Source organism: Tenrec ecaudatus, chromosome 16, assembly GCF_050624435.1.
Source record: "Tenrec ecaudatus isolate mTenEca1 chromosome 16, mTenEca1.hap1, whole genome shotgun sequence".
Classification (NCBI taxonomy): domain Eukaryota; kingdom Metazoa; phylum Chordata; class Mammalia; order Afrosoricida; family Tenrecidae; genus Tenrec; species Tenrec ecaudatus.
In genome coordinates, this window is record NC_134545.1 from 6,774,595 (window position 1) to 6,792,108 (window position 17,514).

General features: G+C 44.8%; 1 protein-coding gene across 1 annotated transcript; it reads right to left on the reverse strand.

Annotated features, from left to right (window-relative positions):
- Positions 1–263: 263 nt before the first annotated feature.
- Positions 264–17,369, reverse strand: RNF34 (ring finger protein 34). The gene is made up of 6 exons (XM_075534763.1): positions 17,239–17,369; positions 6,894–7,106; positions 5,211–5,615; positions 3,630–3,737; positions 3,186–3,387; positions 264–1,169 (listed from the first exon to the last, which is right to left on the reverse strand). The coding sequence occupies exons 1-6, from the start codon at positions 17,242–17,244 to the stop codon at positions 979–981; spliced, it is 1,125 nt and encodes a 374-aa protein (XP_075390878.1). The 5' UTR covers positions 17,245–17,369; the 3' UTR covers positions 264–978.
- Between the last annotated feature and the right edge of the window lie 145 nt (positions 17,370–17,514).

Below are 17,514 nucleotides of genomic sequence, written 5' to 3' on the forward strand. Positions count from 1 at the left end.
TTTTGGGGGGTGTGCTGAATTAGGTTGAAATTCTGACTCATATGGCCACTTTTCCCTACCTTTAAAGTGAGCAGTATTGAGAACTGCTGAGAGAAATACAGCTGGAGACATGGAGATGGCTCCACAGCTTTCCTTACTGATTCGGTAGCTCAAAAAGAGCCCACTGGAGCACCTGAAGGTGACAGCATAGGAGCCCAGGGCACAGGCTTCTACTCCTGCCAGACCCAAGGGAATCAGCAACTGACCAAATGTCTACAAATGCACAAGTTTTTCAAAGTCAAATTTTATTCCTAAACTGAAATTAACTAGCGGGTAGCACTGAAAATACACTTTCACTATACAAAACCATGTAAATGGATTACACATTAGTAAAGAATTGAAAACACACACACACACACACACACACTTCTCTAATGAAAGCTAAATACAGCCCTTGCTACAAAAGCTGAACCTGAACAGAAATGGACCTGTTCAGTCTAAGGCCCTGGCAGTTGTCTATAGAATGTCATTTGTTCCCAATTATGATTAAATGCAGGAATAGCAACAATGGAAACTTACATTCATCAAGTATTAGCATTTACAATATACAAGAGCAGTGAGGTGGACATTCACAGGGACCTCTGCTCATCACACACCATGGAGGCCACTCTGGAAACTGAAAATTCAAGCATCTGAGTCATTTAAGTTACAAACAGGATGTAACAGGAAATAAGAGGGGCACCCTCTAGAGGGCAGGAACTGATACTGATAGGTTGGAAATGGCCTATCCTCAAGGGGTGGGTATTAGTCCAACAGACCCCAGGCAACTCAGCTTGTTCACCAACAGATGGGCTTGGGGCATGGACCAATGTGTCTCCACAACTTAAAGAGAAAGCTCACCATACAAACTAGTAGAAATAACATCTAAACTCGCTTCAGCTTCTGAACAGTGGGTTTTCAGTCCTTGTGCACTGGAGTATCTGGGTACCCTCCTGGGCCTCAGGACTTGAACACATGCACAGCGCGCACTACGTACTGCCGGCAGATGGGGCACTCATTCATGCGCTTGCCACACTTGGTACAGGTGACCATGTGCCCGCACTCGAGCAGAACGCAGTCGATGACGGCGTCCATGCAGATGCGGCACAGGCTGTCATCCTCCTCGTCCTGCAGCTGCACCCGCTCGCCATCTGGAAGACAACAGAGACCTGGAGCTAAGCCTGCACATGCTAGCACCACACTCAAAACTCTGCCAAGTCAAATGCCGACTTGATTCTATAGGACAGGGCAGAACTGCCCCTGTGGGTTTCCAAGATTAACTTTTTCCCTTAATAGGAACCCAACTTCTTGGCTCTCGGTCCCCTTGCCTAGAAAGGGCAATGGTATTAATGCTGACACCTCCTAGGGTTTGTGCCCAAGAGAAAGAGGAAATGCTAGCGATTTCTTCTTTCTGTAAGCAAAGGTTTCTGATAAGGCTCTACCTCTTAGGAAAATGAGCACGGTTTGTCTAAGGCTCTCAGGAAAGAAAGAATGAGAGCGATGGCTATCCACACATGGAATGTGGACTCAGAACACTACTGAGAGGTCCATGAAACACCCTACCCCGGAGCCGTCTCAGGAGGAAGAGTTGGATTTCCACACTCGGGAGTTAGGGAGGATGACAGGGCTGGTGGCTAGAGTGGGGGCAAGGCAGCCCCAGAAGCATTTAACTGGGTTAACTGCCTTGGCTCTGAGTAAGATGGGGTAAATGATTTACAGAGTTAACTGGTCTAAATTGGCAACAGTGTCATGTATACTGAGGCTGCCTTTACTGGGGACCAAAGACCACTGAGAATCATGAAATCTGGTTAGGAGAACAAGTGGACTGCAGGTCTCTAGTTCCCAGAGAAGGGAACGCTGGCCTTGTCTTCTAGGATCTTGGCTCCCCTCTGGGTCTGGAGGAGTTCCTATGACAGGGCCAATGAGAGGGCACTAGATGGCTCTTGAAATGAAGCCCAGAGGCCTGGTCCTTGGTTCCCTTTCCTGGGAAGGCTCCTTTTTAACTTGCTACAATTTGGAAGCATAAAACAGAACAGCCCACAGCCTGTCAGGATGGGGAGGTGGGGCCATTTGGGTAAATCTGGACAAGAGTGGCTTGGAGCCCAAGTCAGCCAAATAAAGTTTACAGCTGTGCTCAGGACAAAATGTGTATCCCACCCAAGCATGCAGGTCCAGCCAGTGTGCAGTGAAGATGTGCAAGGCATTTGTGAAATAACACGTGTCACCTGGCCAGGAAGGGGGATAGCCCAGCCAGCATTGCCACCCTGCAATGTGCTTAGCTGCATCTGTGTTTCTTAACTAACCTGTCCATCAGCGCCAGAAATATCATGTCTTTGCCCCACTCTAAAGGTTCTGAGGGTTAAGATTTCTGTATCAGTGTAGCATCATTTTAAAAGTAGCAGTGCTACGATACTTTCTGCATATTCTGGGGGTAAGCCTGTTTATCAACAAGTGCTGTATTACAACCAACTTTTATTGGAAAGGAAAACGACAATGCTACTCATGTACTAACAGTTAATAAGAGTACTAGTTAAAATTCGTTTGGACACCACTGAATGACACCCTCCCACCCCCCGTAAACCATAAATGTTCTGTGGTTTGGCCCTGTTAGCAGCTGAGGGAGAGGTTCAACAATGAATACTGTAGAAGTTCTTGACCTCAGCTTTTCTTTACACGCAAACCTACTCACACAACCAATGCTAAAAACTACTTAACACTCAGCTTTGTGGCTCTAGGGGTCCCTGCACCCCACTCCCTATAGGGCTTTTCAAAGGCTACCGCTGAAATAACTAAAGCACTGGCCTGCCAGAGCGGTTGAGACAAGACATTGCAGTAGGGCTCTAACACAACCCTGGTGAGAACCACCCGCCAGGACTCAGTCTCTGACTCACTTGCAATCAGTGGTCTCCAAACCCAGTTTTGGACAGCCTAGGGCAGGGGGGGTCCTCAAACTATGGCCACGGGCCACATGCGACCCGCCGAGGACATTTATCCAGCCCGCAGGGTGTTTTTTGCCTGTTTTGGTTTTTTTTTAAATTCAAAATAAGATATATGTGCAGTGTGCATAGGCATTTGTTCATTTTTTTTTTTAAACTATAGTCTGGCCCTCCAATGATCTGGCACAGGAAGTCTGCTATGGGAGAAAATGAGGAAAAAAAGCAACCTACGTGACTTTTGGTTTTCTTCATTCTCTTTGTATAATCTGTTTACTTTCTCTACCAGCTCCCATTTTTCACAACAGCCAGAATAGTTGACAAAATTCCGTGCCAGAATCTCCTTCAGCTGGCGGACACTCATCCCTTCGACATCTTCAAGGCTGGACAGATCAGACAGGGATGCTCTTGCTCGCTTCCTGGAGAGCCCTGGGGTCTGAAATCACAGGTGGTTTCTGTTATCTCTATTACTGTCTGCCCAGACTTCCCAAGGCAGAGTTAGGGGTCTTCTCCCCTCATCACCTGTCTGTTGTGGCCTGAGACATACTTCATTCTTAGAGTCCCTGAAGTTTTACCACAGTTTTGAATTCAAACCAGAACTTGGAGTCTGTGCTAACCTAGTTGAATGTCCCCTGGCATCTCCAGGTCAAGGAAACCAGATTTTATAGGTAGCCTCACCTGTTCCTCTAAGTTATCTTCATCATCATCATCATCATCGTCGTCATCTTCCTCATCATCATCATCCTCATCATCTTCGGTAACTGCTGAAGCTAGGTCACTTTGTACCTACACGCAAGAGTTTTCTGATTAGGACGAGGAATTTTGGAACAGATGTCAACCCATATTTATCACTGGAGAAGGTTTCTCCCCAAGTCCTCTCCAAAGATGACCTGCCACCTTCTATGGATCGAAAATGCTAACTGCCCCTCTCCCAGGTTGGAACCTCAGTGGTTTCATAAAGAACTTCTTTCCAAGTGATCACAAGAGCCAAAGTCCTATGTCTGTGAATGTGAAGAAACTAAACAATATTAACTCCCTGAGGAAACTTGCAGCATGGAATTCCGAAGCATGTCTCCTACTGAGATGGCACTGTCTCATTTACCGGAGGACCTGCTGCTGCCTGGAGCCACTTAGGTACACAGAAAAACACTAAAGTTCCCACTGACATCAGTCAGTGTGCCGGATATCAGGTTTAAAAGACCTCAACCATGCTATATAGAGCTATTCTAATTCCCAAGAACAACTTCTAAACTTCTTGAGGGCCACTACGCAAAATTCCCTCTGCTCTTAATAAACCCTTACACATGGAGTCGTACCAGGAGTGGGACCTGAGCCAATGGCATCTAGTCTGGGTTTTGTTTTTTCCCGGGAAAGGAAATGAGGGAGAACTGTGTGAATATCCTTCAGTCCTTTAGAATCAGTATACCAGCAGTTCTCAACCTGGGGGCCGTTGAATGACCCTTTCACAGGGGTTTCCTAAGACCATCGGAAATCACAAATATTTCACAATATAGAATTACATATTGGTTTGTGATTAATCATTGTTTTAATTATGTTACACTTGTAACAATGAAAATACGTCCTGCATATACTTACATTACGGTTCATAACTAGCACAATTACAGTTATAAAGTAGCAACAAAAATAGTTTTATGGTTGGGGGTCACTACACCATAAGGAACTTTATTAAAGGGTTGCGGCATTAAGAAGGTTGAGAATTGCTGCCCTATACAAACCAATATAATTGCAAGTCCTTGTGTACCTTTCAGCAGGAATGCCCAAGGCCTCACTGGGACCATCCATACTCTGCACTGGCATTTCTCAGGAATGAGTAAGTTATCTGCATTTCCACGAATCCGGATGATTTGTTTCCGTAAACTAAATTAGGACAATTCTGCTATAGTAAGGCAACTTCACTATTGATTGTTTCCATGGTGACTGCTACCTGTACAAACTTCCTACCCATGATTACACTCTACTTTTTACATAATTATTTCAGTAGTTTGTCTTAACCGAACTGTTAACGTTAACAGCCCAATAAACAGGAGTGGGGGGTGGGGGTGGGGACGAATGCTATCCTACTTCTGTAAGACTGGGAAAGGAAGGTAACGAATGCCCAAGGATTCTGGTGAGCCATTTTTGGAGTCTGAAAGTGCACAGCCAGCAACGTGGGAACGGGGAGAGCACTCGTGCCTCGGTCATGGTACCATGTGTGGCAGAGTCGTACACTGGGCCCACAACACCAACTCACCCTCATACCTGTGCCAGTGTGTCAGGTCCTGAGGTTCGGTCTCGGTCCATAAACTCTCCTGGAAATGAAGATACGGTACCAGAGGGGGCTGTGTAGTTTGAAAAAAATGAATGTGCAAAGATGCTGGAGGTCTGGGATCTTGAACTCAGACTGCTCGTGTCCATGTTCTCCTCTGAACCAAGTCCGTGATGGCACAGGACCAGGTCTACCAAATCTTCCTTCTCACGACAAGTATCAATCGGGATGTTTCTGAGGAGGAGATACTGCCGCAGGTCTTTCACCTTCAGTCGCATCAACTGTGGGCGCTGAAAGGCCGTCTCTTGGAGTAAGTGACAAGTGGAACACCGGCGGAGGTTTTCTTGTGAGACTGAACACACGGAGCAGAAATCCTTCTTGCAGTCACAACATACATGCTGGAGACACAGAAATGTTTATGAGAGCACTAGTTTTCTTCTATAAAAACATCTTCCATCTTCTGAAGACACTGTACCCCCCAGCCCACTCCCTGTGGCCCCAGATTATCTCCACAGGCGCTTTCAGGGTCCAAAAGTCAAGAATGGTAAAATAGTTGCTGCCACGGAAACAGTTTGGGTTCAGAGAATTGAAATACGGCACTTAAAGAAAAACACACACTTGTGTTAATGAATTAAAACCTTTCCGCCCACTGCTACAAACATGTAATTAGCAGAAGAGGGCTGACTTGAACCACACTGACTGAGCAGCAAGCCAAATAGCGGGTTTCCCATGTGAACCATTTACCAAGGAGGAAGGAAAAAATGATCAAGGAAGGAAAATGAAAGAGCCACTAATACAGCTATCTGCCAGTTCATCGAGAACCAAGGGATGTGGACACCTGCTCCAGCCACTGTCCCCACATGCTATTTCAGAAGAACTGAATTGATGTGCAAAGCCTGCAAGATGGCCCAACAAAAAAGAACTATTTTCTGGTGAAAATAACGGTTTTCTTTTGGCGTGCCTAGAGCCACTGTGTTTATTGCTAGGTAGTCATGCCAGGCACACAAGTAAGAGATCAACACATTTGTTTAGAATGGGAGAATCTCAGCTAACAATTCCAACGTTAGTTCAAATGGCCGGCACCAATAACTCATAACCTGAGTATTTTATGTTAATTCTAAAAACAGTATACTGTATTACACTCATTGCTTTATCTAAGAGTGAAGAATGCAGTTAGGCACAGATTTTTTTTAGGCAGAGACCCAAATTACACTACAGCATCCCTGAATTAAACTACTGACTAGGCAAATTTCCTTTGTCAGAGTATAAGCATCGTCATGTAGATGCAGCCACTCAAAAGGCTATACAGGAATCTTAAAGGGGCATTCAGTTTATGTGCAGGGTGAGGTTGATTGTACATCTCAAAGGATTTCATCAATGTCACTGAATTGTACACGAAGAAACTGAATTGATAAAGGTTTTGCAGTGCATATTTTCAAGAATAACAGCAACATAAATAAGCATCAGAAAGAATCAAATAGTAGAAACAGACCAGAGTTTTGGAGAAAGGATGCCTGAGGGAACACTATCGAGTCAGTAGTAGTCTCTGAGAGAGTATTTTTCCAGATGGGAAAGAGTTCAGGGGATCATGCTTGTTTATAAAAAGAAAGGGCAGTTCATTAGCTATTCAAAACAGCCTTGACTTCTGAATGTAAATGCTTGCTTACTTAACTCACCTTCTTCCTGAAGACAGAAAAGGAGAGTCCACAAGCTTTACAGACGATATTAGGGCCTTCCGTGGCTGCTGGTGGGTAGAAGTCAGGGTTTGGCGTGAATCGGAATGGACCAGTGCCTCTCGCAAACCCTGTCTGCTGGCCCCTGACCGCACCAGTACCCATGACTTCATTCAGCAGCCCGCAGCATGAAGCCCACATGGATGTGGCACCTGCCTGCAAAGGAACACAAGTAGGGCCAGTGTGAACGTCCTTGACCTGCTGAGACTGCTACTCTGATACATGCATGTGCCTCAACTACAGCAGGACCCCAGTTTGGTAAACAAAGCAAAATACAATGAAAAGAAAGAAAAGAACATGGAAAAACACAAATGAACCCAAGGCTTGTCCATGCTTTGAGACATGCTTATCCTAAATACTTGCTGTTTTCTCTGAAATTCAAAGTTAACCATGTGTCTTCAGGCTGGTGGCTACTACCCCAGTTAGCTGGGAAGCTTGGCTAGACCCTCCTGCCACCATTTAGCAGAAAGCCTCAAAATTATAATCACTTAACCCCATGAAACCTCTTTATTACTTCATTGTAGCTGGGTTTAACAAATTATGGCATCTATATATAAGAATTGTGGCTGGGTAAGCATCAAAATACCAACAAACTAGTACTAATTTCAAATCTTTTTGCCATGTGTGTGTTTCCCTCTTTCTTACAAAGACTACATTAATTTGGCATTAAAGAAAATAGTCTCTTTTTTTTGCCCACCCCACCACGAAAATAGTCTTCTAACAATCAAACATTCTACTGGTTCAAACGGGAAATACTAAACAGGACTTTGGATGATGCATTCACAAGATGGCCTCCCCAGGTGTGGAGGGCTATTGCTCCATTCCCCACCCAGACTAATGGGTTGTTTTCTGGTCTTTTTTTCTGTGATGCAAGCCGCTGTTAAAGGCACTTATCTGAGGCAGCTTGTCTCTACTGCAGACTCAAACCCACTAACCAAGCTGGTGAGCTGTAAGGATCAGAGACCACATATTTCAGTGGGGATCAGGGCATGCTTAAAGAATAAATACCATAGGATTTGGAACTAAGAAGCTTTTGCCCAGGGCATTAATTCCCACACCTAGTCTCTCTTGGTAGCTAATGGTGGAAGACTGTATGTAGATGAGATGTTATCTGAAAATGATAGCTGACTCTGTCCAAACACTGGAGACACTCAAGTGGTACAGTGGGCTAAGCAGTGGGCTGATAACCACAAGGTTAGTGATTTAAACCCATCAGTCGCACTGCAGGATGAATATGAGGCTGTCTGTCACTGGAAAATTTTATCATCTTGGAAACTCCTAGGAGCATTTGTACTAGCTTCTTTCATAAGGGTTGCTGTAAGCAGGAATCAACTCACTGGCAGTTGTGAGGTTAACAGGTGTGTCAGAACACTGGGGAAAATGGAAAAAAGGGGGGCTGGTGTACAGGGCAAGCTATTGGAAGGTTTGATAAGTTATTTAAGTTGTTGAATACAAAAATGATGATCTGAAATGTAACACCACACACCCCCATATAAATTAAAAACAAAAAAGCAGGCTATTAGGAAGGCTCTAGATTCAGGATACTATTCTAGTTACTCCCTTGAGTAGTTCCGATTAGAAGGAGAAGGTGAAGCTGTAAGAAATCATAGTACAAGGTTAAACTAGTCCTTAGTCTCAGGGTCACTGATATAAACATAACATGGTGGCACACCCTGAAATTTTGATGAAACAGTGATGGTTTAAGTGAAAAGCGGTATCAAAACAGCAATATGCTGAAGGGGGAGGAGCCTTTACTAACAACTAATTTGAGGCAACTGTTCTTTTACACAGCCCTGATGGTGTAGTGGTTATGTGTCGGCTGCCATTCGCATGATTAGCAGTTCGAAACCACCGGCAGCTCCATGGGAGAAAGACAGTTACAGTCTAAGAAAACCAAAGTGAGTCACTATCAAGTCAGCATTGACTCAATGGCAGTGAGTGTGAGGTTTTTTAAAATTCTTTTTTTGTTTGTTTTTACAGCGCCACGTGGGTTTATTTGTACAACAAACAGCACAAGAAGACACCAGTGCCATGCAGGCAGCAGCCCAGGGCTCACACCAGTCCTTCTAGCCCTCACAGAGAACTCTACTTTGTGGGAGCCTGGGGGCCTTTGGGAGCTTGAGCTGGGGCAGGGGCGCCTTTGGGAGCTTTTGCTGGAGTCGTGGCCTTTGGCTGGAGCATCAGCCTTGCTTTGTGCCTTGGCCTTGGGCCGGCAGAGCCTCAGACCCTTGGCAATACGTGCCCGAGCCCGCTTGCCAAGCTTGGGGGTGGGCAATGTAGGCCAGTCGGCTGAGCTTGCGGTTGACGCCCATTGGGATCTTGGCCTTGACCTCTGTGGGCTTCACAAGATCCTTGATGGCCTCAGCGCGAGCAGCCGCAGCCTTGGCGTTGTTGGCCTGCATTTTCTTCAGGCCCTTCTTGTTGTGTTTCTTGGCGAAGCGCATGTTCCTCAGGAACTTGGGGGGTCCACCCCCTTAGATTCGTATCGTTGTGACTGGGGTTTTTTGATGCCGTTTTTCTGTGCCATTTCCAGGATTGGTTGTGCGTGGTGTGGTTCTTGGATTTGGCCATGTCTGCACCGACGCCTGCAGCTCCCGACTAAAATTCTTTTACACAGTGAGTTCTCTTAAACAATCAAAAAATTTTTGCTTAAAAAAAAAAAAAAAGTAAGTTCCCCCACAGAAAGTACCACCAGGATCACTTTCCTTCATCAAGGCACTGAGGTTCCAGTAGCTCCAGTTTCCAACTAGCCATGAAGTAACTGCTGGCTGGATCCCCATCTGATCCACTTCCTCTTCATGGTGCTTGTCTCCAGATGTGGAATGGAGTTCCTCCTTTCTCTCACAGCATCTAGTTTGGCCACCATTATCACTAACTCATGACTGACTGTGCAAAAGGTTTCTTTATACGCTCCATTTAATGGCAATCTAACATTCTTTAGATTCTGCATGTTACTTTAAAAGCTCAAAACCAAATGCACTGCCCCTGTGGATTTCCAAGGATGTAATTTTTAGGAATCTAACACTGTACAGTCTTGCATGGAACTCCCACTTTTTGACTGGCAGCTAAGCACATCAACCACTGTACCACCAGGCTCTTATTTCTACAGGAGTAAGGTTGGCTTCCTCTAGAAAATACTAAAAAGAACATTTCTAACTTCTTTTCTGCCCTCTCATTAGTGAAAAACAAAATACGTAGTTTCCTAGATGGAGCAATTGTTCTGGGGAGAATTTTGCCTAAGAAAAATTGTCCTGATAGCTAAAATGGTCCTGATAGCTAGTACCAACTTGACATTAAAAACAGACTCGAATGGCACAAAAAGCAACAGGGTCCATCTGACATCCAACCAAGATGCAAATGTAAACAGATCAAATTCAATAGTGACTTCAAATAGTAACAGAACATGTCGGCTTTATCCCAAAATTGCAAGTATATTGGTGATCGTTTGTACTGAAACATGAAAATAAATCCCAAGAAAAACAAAAATCCAGGCTACCTTCCAAAGTATTTATTCAAAGCAATGATATATTGCTATAACCCAGTAACAGATACAATTTAAATCCATATTATTTTTATCCACTCAGAGAAAAGGGGTGGTGGTGAAAGTCTAGGTTTCAGCCTTGCTAATCTGTGAGGAACCCTGGTGATCTGCTGCTATGGTACAGGCTCAACTCCAAGTAAGTTGTTCCTTTAACAATGAGCTACGTGAGACCAATTGGTCAGCATTTACCAAAAAGCAAAGCGGGCAAGGGAAATTTGAATTTTCTAACTATTTGATATAATGGACCCAGTTTTCATACAGTGGAGTCAATAAAAGCATTTAGGCAACTATTTAAGAGAGAGTTTTACACCAGTCTGTTGGATCTGAGCTCTCTGGGTAGGGAGACAAGACAATTTATTCTCAGGGCTCTAGACTCTCTCTGAACTCTTCCTTTATCTCTGACCAGCTAAAAGCCAAATGCTTCTCTTTGGGTATACTCCCTTTCAAAGTTTGAGACTCAAGTTCATAGTCTTTTCCTTCTCAGCATCGTCTTCTCTATCTCCTGGGAACTCCCTTAAGTTCCAGTAGTCACTCTCTCTCTCTTACTGCCATCCAAGTGACTTCAACTCACAATGATCCTATGGGAGAGAACTGCCCCAGTGGGTTTCGAAGGCTGGAACTATTTATGGGAGTAGCAAGCCTCATCTTTCTCTCACAGGCCTTTAGTTTTCTTTTTAGTCACACCCCACTTCCATTTGGACAGTAAGGCTGAAGCCTGTTTTCCTAGGTATCCCCCCCCCCCCCCCCCCGATTCCTGACCACTTGGGATATTTTCTGAGCAAACCCAATTCCTAACATACCAACTACAACCCTTAAAATTTACAGCCAATTCACCGAGTTATTGCTTTACCTTCACCCCCAAAAGGGACACTATGACTTACATAAGGGTCCCCATCTATCTTGTTCACTTAAAATAAAAATCTACCACATTTCTGTGAGTGAAATCAGTCTCGATCTCTGAACTACAATGCTATGGCATGGATTGTAATGAACTTGGGGCCAACGTTGGGAATGTAACTCCACAGGGTCAATATGAATCCATGTGGTTAGAAAGAACCACACACATAAACTCCAGTTCCTTTCTTGCCCACACTCTTAACTTTGCTGGGTAGCAAACACACTTCTCACTCAAGGACGACAGCTACCTTCAGTATCTACCAAAAATAAGAATTTCCCTGATAACCCAATCCCTTTCTGACTCACCTACCAAGTCAAAGCTGCTCCCGAAGAGACCAGCCATGATCCAATCTTCACCTACTGAAGTTGGCTTGGTAGATATAAAAAGCAGCCATCATGGAGAAAACTTGCATGGCCCATGGTAAGAAATTAAATTTGCCGCCCCATCTGCACTGCCCCAGATACCCTGGATCTCCTCTCAAGCCATTCTGCTACCCTATCCAGTTCTTGCCTCGCTAATGAAGACAGACAAATGGAAATTAACTCACTCTTATTCACTGCCAATCCAGTCAATGCTGACTCATAGCAACTCTATAGGACATGCTAGAACTGCTCCTGTGGGTTGTTTTTGATTTTTTGCCAAACTACCTCTTTTTTTGAACCCTTTGGGTTTTTCAGACTCTTTATAGGAGTAGAACATGCCATCTTTCTCCAGTGAAGCGTGTGACTAGTGGTTTAGAACTGCTGACTTTGCATGTAACCACTACACTACCAAGGTTTCTACAATGAAAATTAAAAGTAGATGGTTTTTCTTTTACAACTATTAACTAGAAACTTAGCTCTGTAGTTGACTGATGTTGATTACTCCCTCGCTGTGTGAGACCAGACAGAATCTGACAAGGTCAAAGAAAGCATCAGGTCAAAAGCTTAGCTCCTTCCCTTGAAACTCAACACCACAAAATCTCTTCTGTACTTCAGGAAGCTGCCAGGCTAAAGGCGATCCATACTCTTCCTTTTGGAGAAAGGCTTGGACATGCCTTCCCTCTGGAAGAGGGCAGAGTTCTGTCCAAAGCTCCTGTGGGGCTGACAGTCTCCACTATGGAGATTTCCACAACAGACTCCTGATTTTATAAGCACCGAGTTCAGGCTGCTAATCAGTCGGAAAACCAAAGCCCCTTCTACTTCATCACTTCCTTCTCTCAACAAGAGCCAAGAGGAAGTGTCTGGCTTCTCCCAAAGAGCAGCAGCCCAGCCCTCTTTCTGGTGGAGGGCCAGAGCTCTCAAAGGGTCATGGTTCAGTTGTGTATGTGTGTGTGAAATATCTAACATGCTTTTAGAATCCCTGTGAGGGCAAAATACTTCCAAGTGCTAAATTTAAAATGTACTACAAAAAAAAGTTTACTACAAAGTTTGCCTCCTAAATGATACCAAGGTATGATGCCTTTCATCAAGTCTAACTGTATAAACTAACTTGAATGATACTTAAGAAAAGCTCTAGTGGTTTCTGTGGAGCTGAACTGACAGGTGAGAAAGGCAGCAGAAATGGATGCATCTGAACACAGCAGAAAACAAATGAGTCCATTGCTTTTGATTAAACTAGGTAATCAATAGCAATAATGCCACCTCCTAAGGCACCAAGGGGGAACCTCAGCGGCACAGTAGTTAAGCTCTCTGCTGTCAACTAAAGTCAGCTATTCAAACTTCCCAACCACTTTGTGGGACAAAGATGTGGTAGTCTGCTTTCTGCCTGGAAAACCCAGAGGTGCAGTTCTACTGTCTATAAGGTCACTGTGAGTCAGAGTGGACTTGACAACAATGAGGTTGGTTTTATTACCTGTATCATACACTCACTGCCATCAATTCTAAGTCATAGCAACTCTACAGGGCAGAGAACTGTCCCTGGGGGTTTCCAACACTATAAATCTTTACAGGAACAAAAAGGGTCATCTTTCTCCCCAGGAGTAGCTGGTGAGCTCGAAATGTTGACATTGTGGTTAGCAGTCCAACTGGTAACCCATTACACCATTATGGCTCCTTTTATTAGCCATAGTTAGCCAGTTATTATTATCAGAAAGGGTGTAAGTGAACAGTTGCATCAGGTAAAATCAGGAACCTCTGTTGTCCCTTGGACGTGCCACTCCCTCCCCTGACCCAGCAGACCCTAAAGAGTGCTCCAGGGTCCCAGGTCTCCTAGTCATGGGGTCTTATGTAAGAGCAATCCAATCAATGAATATGCATGACTGACTACAAATGTCACTTCCTTCTCTTAAGTTAGGTCCCCAGGTTGGGGTAGGGAAAGCTGGGTGGCTCCTAACTGTCTGGCTATTTTGGAAAACAAAAGGCATCTTGATTGCTCAGGTTATTTCCAAGAGTCACAGGAAGGCCAAGCCCTTTGTCTAACACCAGAGAACATTATTCTTCCTTAATAAACAAATATGCTACCATCCTAGAGAAGGCACACACTCTCCATCTTAAATTGTGAATATTATGCAGCTTGCAAAAACAGATGTGGGTCTTAAAAATGTACTATTTTTAGATAAGACATTTGGCCAAACTGATTGATAGATATTTTTTTAATTAAATGTGCCTGTAGATCATAAATACTGCTTTTATGTTTAGGTCTTTGTTTCAATTTAGAAACAAAGCAATACACTTGATTCTTCCATATTTCATGGGCCAAAAAAACAAAAGGAAATTGTGTTCAGTAGGTTACTTTCTCATTGATACTTCATTTTGAGGTTGGAGGAATTAATGTGATTAAGCACAATTAAATTAAGCCAGGTCAATGTAAATATGGAAAAACAGGAGGGGAATTAAAACATGAACATAGGATTTTGATATTTAATTCTTTATGGAAAGTTAATTAAATGTTACTCTTAGATGTTAAGTGGGCAGGGTTACTTTCTGAGTCTTTGAGATGTAAAACCTACTTCAAAACACCAGTTTCAGGCGTTTAGGAGAGGAGATGGGTTAATTAGGGTGCGAGGTAGTTCACAGCTTTTCCCCAGATCCTGGATGCTTCCTCCCCCCAACTACCATGATCCGAATTCTACCTTGCAGGCCTGGATAGGACAGAGGCTGTACACTGGTACATATGAGGGCTGGAGGTACAGGGAATCCAGGGTGGATGATACCTTCAGGACCAAGGGTGTGAGGGACGATGCTGGGAGAGTGGAGGGTGAGTGGGTTGGAAAGGGGGAACTGATTACAAGGATCCACATGTGACCTCTTCCCTGGGAGAGGGACAGCAGAGAAGGGGGGAAGGGAGACTCCGGATAGGGCAAGATATGACAAAATAACGATGTATAAATTACCAAGGGCACATGAGGGAGGGGGGAAAGGGGAGGGAGGGGAAAAAAAAAAGAGGACCTGATGCAAGGGGCTTAAGTGGAGAGCAAATGCCTTGAGAATGATTGGGGCAGGGAATGTATGGATGTGCTTTATACAATTGATGTATGTATATGTATGGATGGTGATAAGAGTTGTATGAGTCCCTAATAAAATGTAAAAAAAGAAAAGAGGAGAAAAAAATGATTAGGGCAAAGACTGTACAAATGTGCTTTATACAATTGATGTATGTATATGTATGAACTGTGATAAGAATTGTATGAGCCCCTAATAAATTGTTAAAATTAAAAAAAAAAACACACCAGTTTCTAATCAAACAAATTTAAGACAGGAAACAAAATACTTTTTCCTCTGGTAACTCCAGAACGAGTACCCATTGCCATGCAGTCAATTCTTATTTAAGGTTTCCAAGGCTGTAAATCTTTACAGGAGCAGACACTCATCTTTCTCCCTCAGCAACTAGTAGATTTGAACCACCGATGGTGAGCTAAAATCAGGTACTCCTAGATTTGAATGAAGCTGAGCTTCTCTAATTACTTAGCTCCCCCCACCCCGCTGTTTCTCATTTCTTTAATTTAGCATAATTCTTTTGCCATCTATCCATGTTGTTGCATATATCAGTACTTGGTTCCTGCCTTGTTTTGTTTGTATAATTGCTTAGCTTTTAAAGTCATTGTAATTACATGGAAAGGTGCAAGGCTCACATGAAATGTTCACCTGTTAATATTCCTGTGACACTGGGGATCTACCAGATTATATCCACCATCAAAACAATTTCAATATCAACCAATCTGAAGTTAAACGATATTTTTAACAGCCAGAATCGCAAAAACATGAAAGAAAAACAGCATCTTCCTGTCATTTTGCACAAATGGATATTGATTCAGGCTTGCCTTGGCTTCAGAAAATACACATCTGTTATACAGTTCCAACTGCCACAGAACCTTGCTTCTAAAATTGTAACTTGGAAAGCAGTGTCTTTCACTTTCCTTTAAACACACTTGTTTTTTAAGATCGTGATTAAAAATGAAACCATGTCTAATTCTCTCCTTCTACCCGAAAGTAAAACTAACAAAGATAGTGACACTCTTTCAGGCTTTCTATAGACTCAAGATTCCTTTTCCTTTTTTAGATGGTGGGGGTGGGGGGTACCTTACACAGAAAGAGCAAATAAAGCTAGTTCTAAATCTTTTAGTAGGTATTCAAGTGGAAATAATATATTTTGTAATTATCCATTGCGCCACTGGCCCACCTATATATTTTGTAATTAAACTAGGAAGCTATAAAGTCTTTTTATCTTCACACTTCAAGGCACAATTCAAAAGTTCTCTTTCCCCCAAATCACCCTTGCTTCTTGCAGTCCTTAGGAGCCTTCCTTCGCCCCTGAGGGCTTTGCCTCTTATTGATACCTACTCATCAGTCTGTCTTGTAAGATTAGGTCTCATCTCCTGACAAACCCCTAAATGGTGAGGATCCTATTTGGAATTAATCTCCATTCATCAATCGTCTTGACTGGCACAGGGTAAATGTTCAACCAACTATTTACTGAATACGGTCCGTTTTAGAAGGGTAACAAATCTCTCTAGCCACTTGGCACTGGCTATCAATCTTCTGTCGAACTTGACCCTCTGTTTCCACCCAGCAGTTGACTTGACTCTACTCCTCAGTCATATCCAGCATGTCTCTTCACTGAGATGATGGAAGTCGGCTATGTCAGAGAATCATCAACTGATGACTCACTCACCCTACTTGGGTTAAGGTTCAGCCAACAAATCGATAACCTCAATTGATTGGTTTATGCTGGGAACTTCGGAACTCTCAGCAACCAAGTCTGGAGCAGCTCAACCCCCCCGCCCCCCTTTTGTTAAACTTCTCACTCAGCGGTGCGCCCACGCTTACACCCACCTTGGAGAACTCAGGCTGCCAAATTACTTGCTGCGCACCTAGTGGCGCTGGCGACGCATTCAAGCAGCTCCCTAACGCTCTAGGTCACGGTCACCGCGTGAAGTCGAGGGAGAAAGCCTTCGGAGAGGGACCCTCGCCCCAAGGCATCTCTTAACAGGTTACCCTGCCCCCACCCGCCCCCACGCCTTTCGACTCCCCGTAACAATCCTCTGCCCTCCGTCCTGCATCCTGCGACAGTCCCGCCGTGTTCCCGACATTTGAGTTCGTTCAAGGACTCGGAAACTAGCGGGCTCGCTCGAGGCAAAGGCACGGCGACTGAGGCGAGCTTCAGGGCTATACCACAGGCCCTTCGGGAAGCGGTCCGGCCCCCCTCGCCCTGCCCGGGACCGCTGACTGAAGGTGCCCGGGAGACTTGGCAGAGTCAGAGAGCCCAGAATCTCCACCTTGGGCAGTCAGGCCGCCACAAGCCGGCCACGGGAGCCTCGACGCGGACCTCTCTGAGGTACCGGGCCCGCAGGGTAGCCGCCGGGGCTGAAGGAAGACCCGGGCCGGCCAAGAGAGGCGAGGAGGGTCTTCCCAGATCCACCAGCCCCTCACCTTCATGGCCGCGACCGCCTCGTCTCGGTCGCCTCTGCCCGGGAACTCAGCACCATAGCAGCTCCTCGCGGCACCGACCTCTTTCCTTCTGGATGGCGACTAAGGCGCCTCCCGCGGCGACCGAGCGTCTGGACGTAAGGGGCGTGGCCACGCTCACCGCGCGCCCCCGGCAAGCGCGCCGAGCGGCGGTCGAGTTAGCCAATCCGACGCCGAGCTTCAGGGGGCCGGTCACCTGAACCAATAGGGTGCAGGAAATGGGGCGGGGCCTCCGGCGCT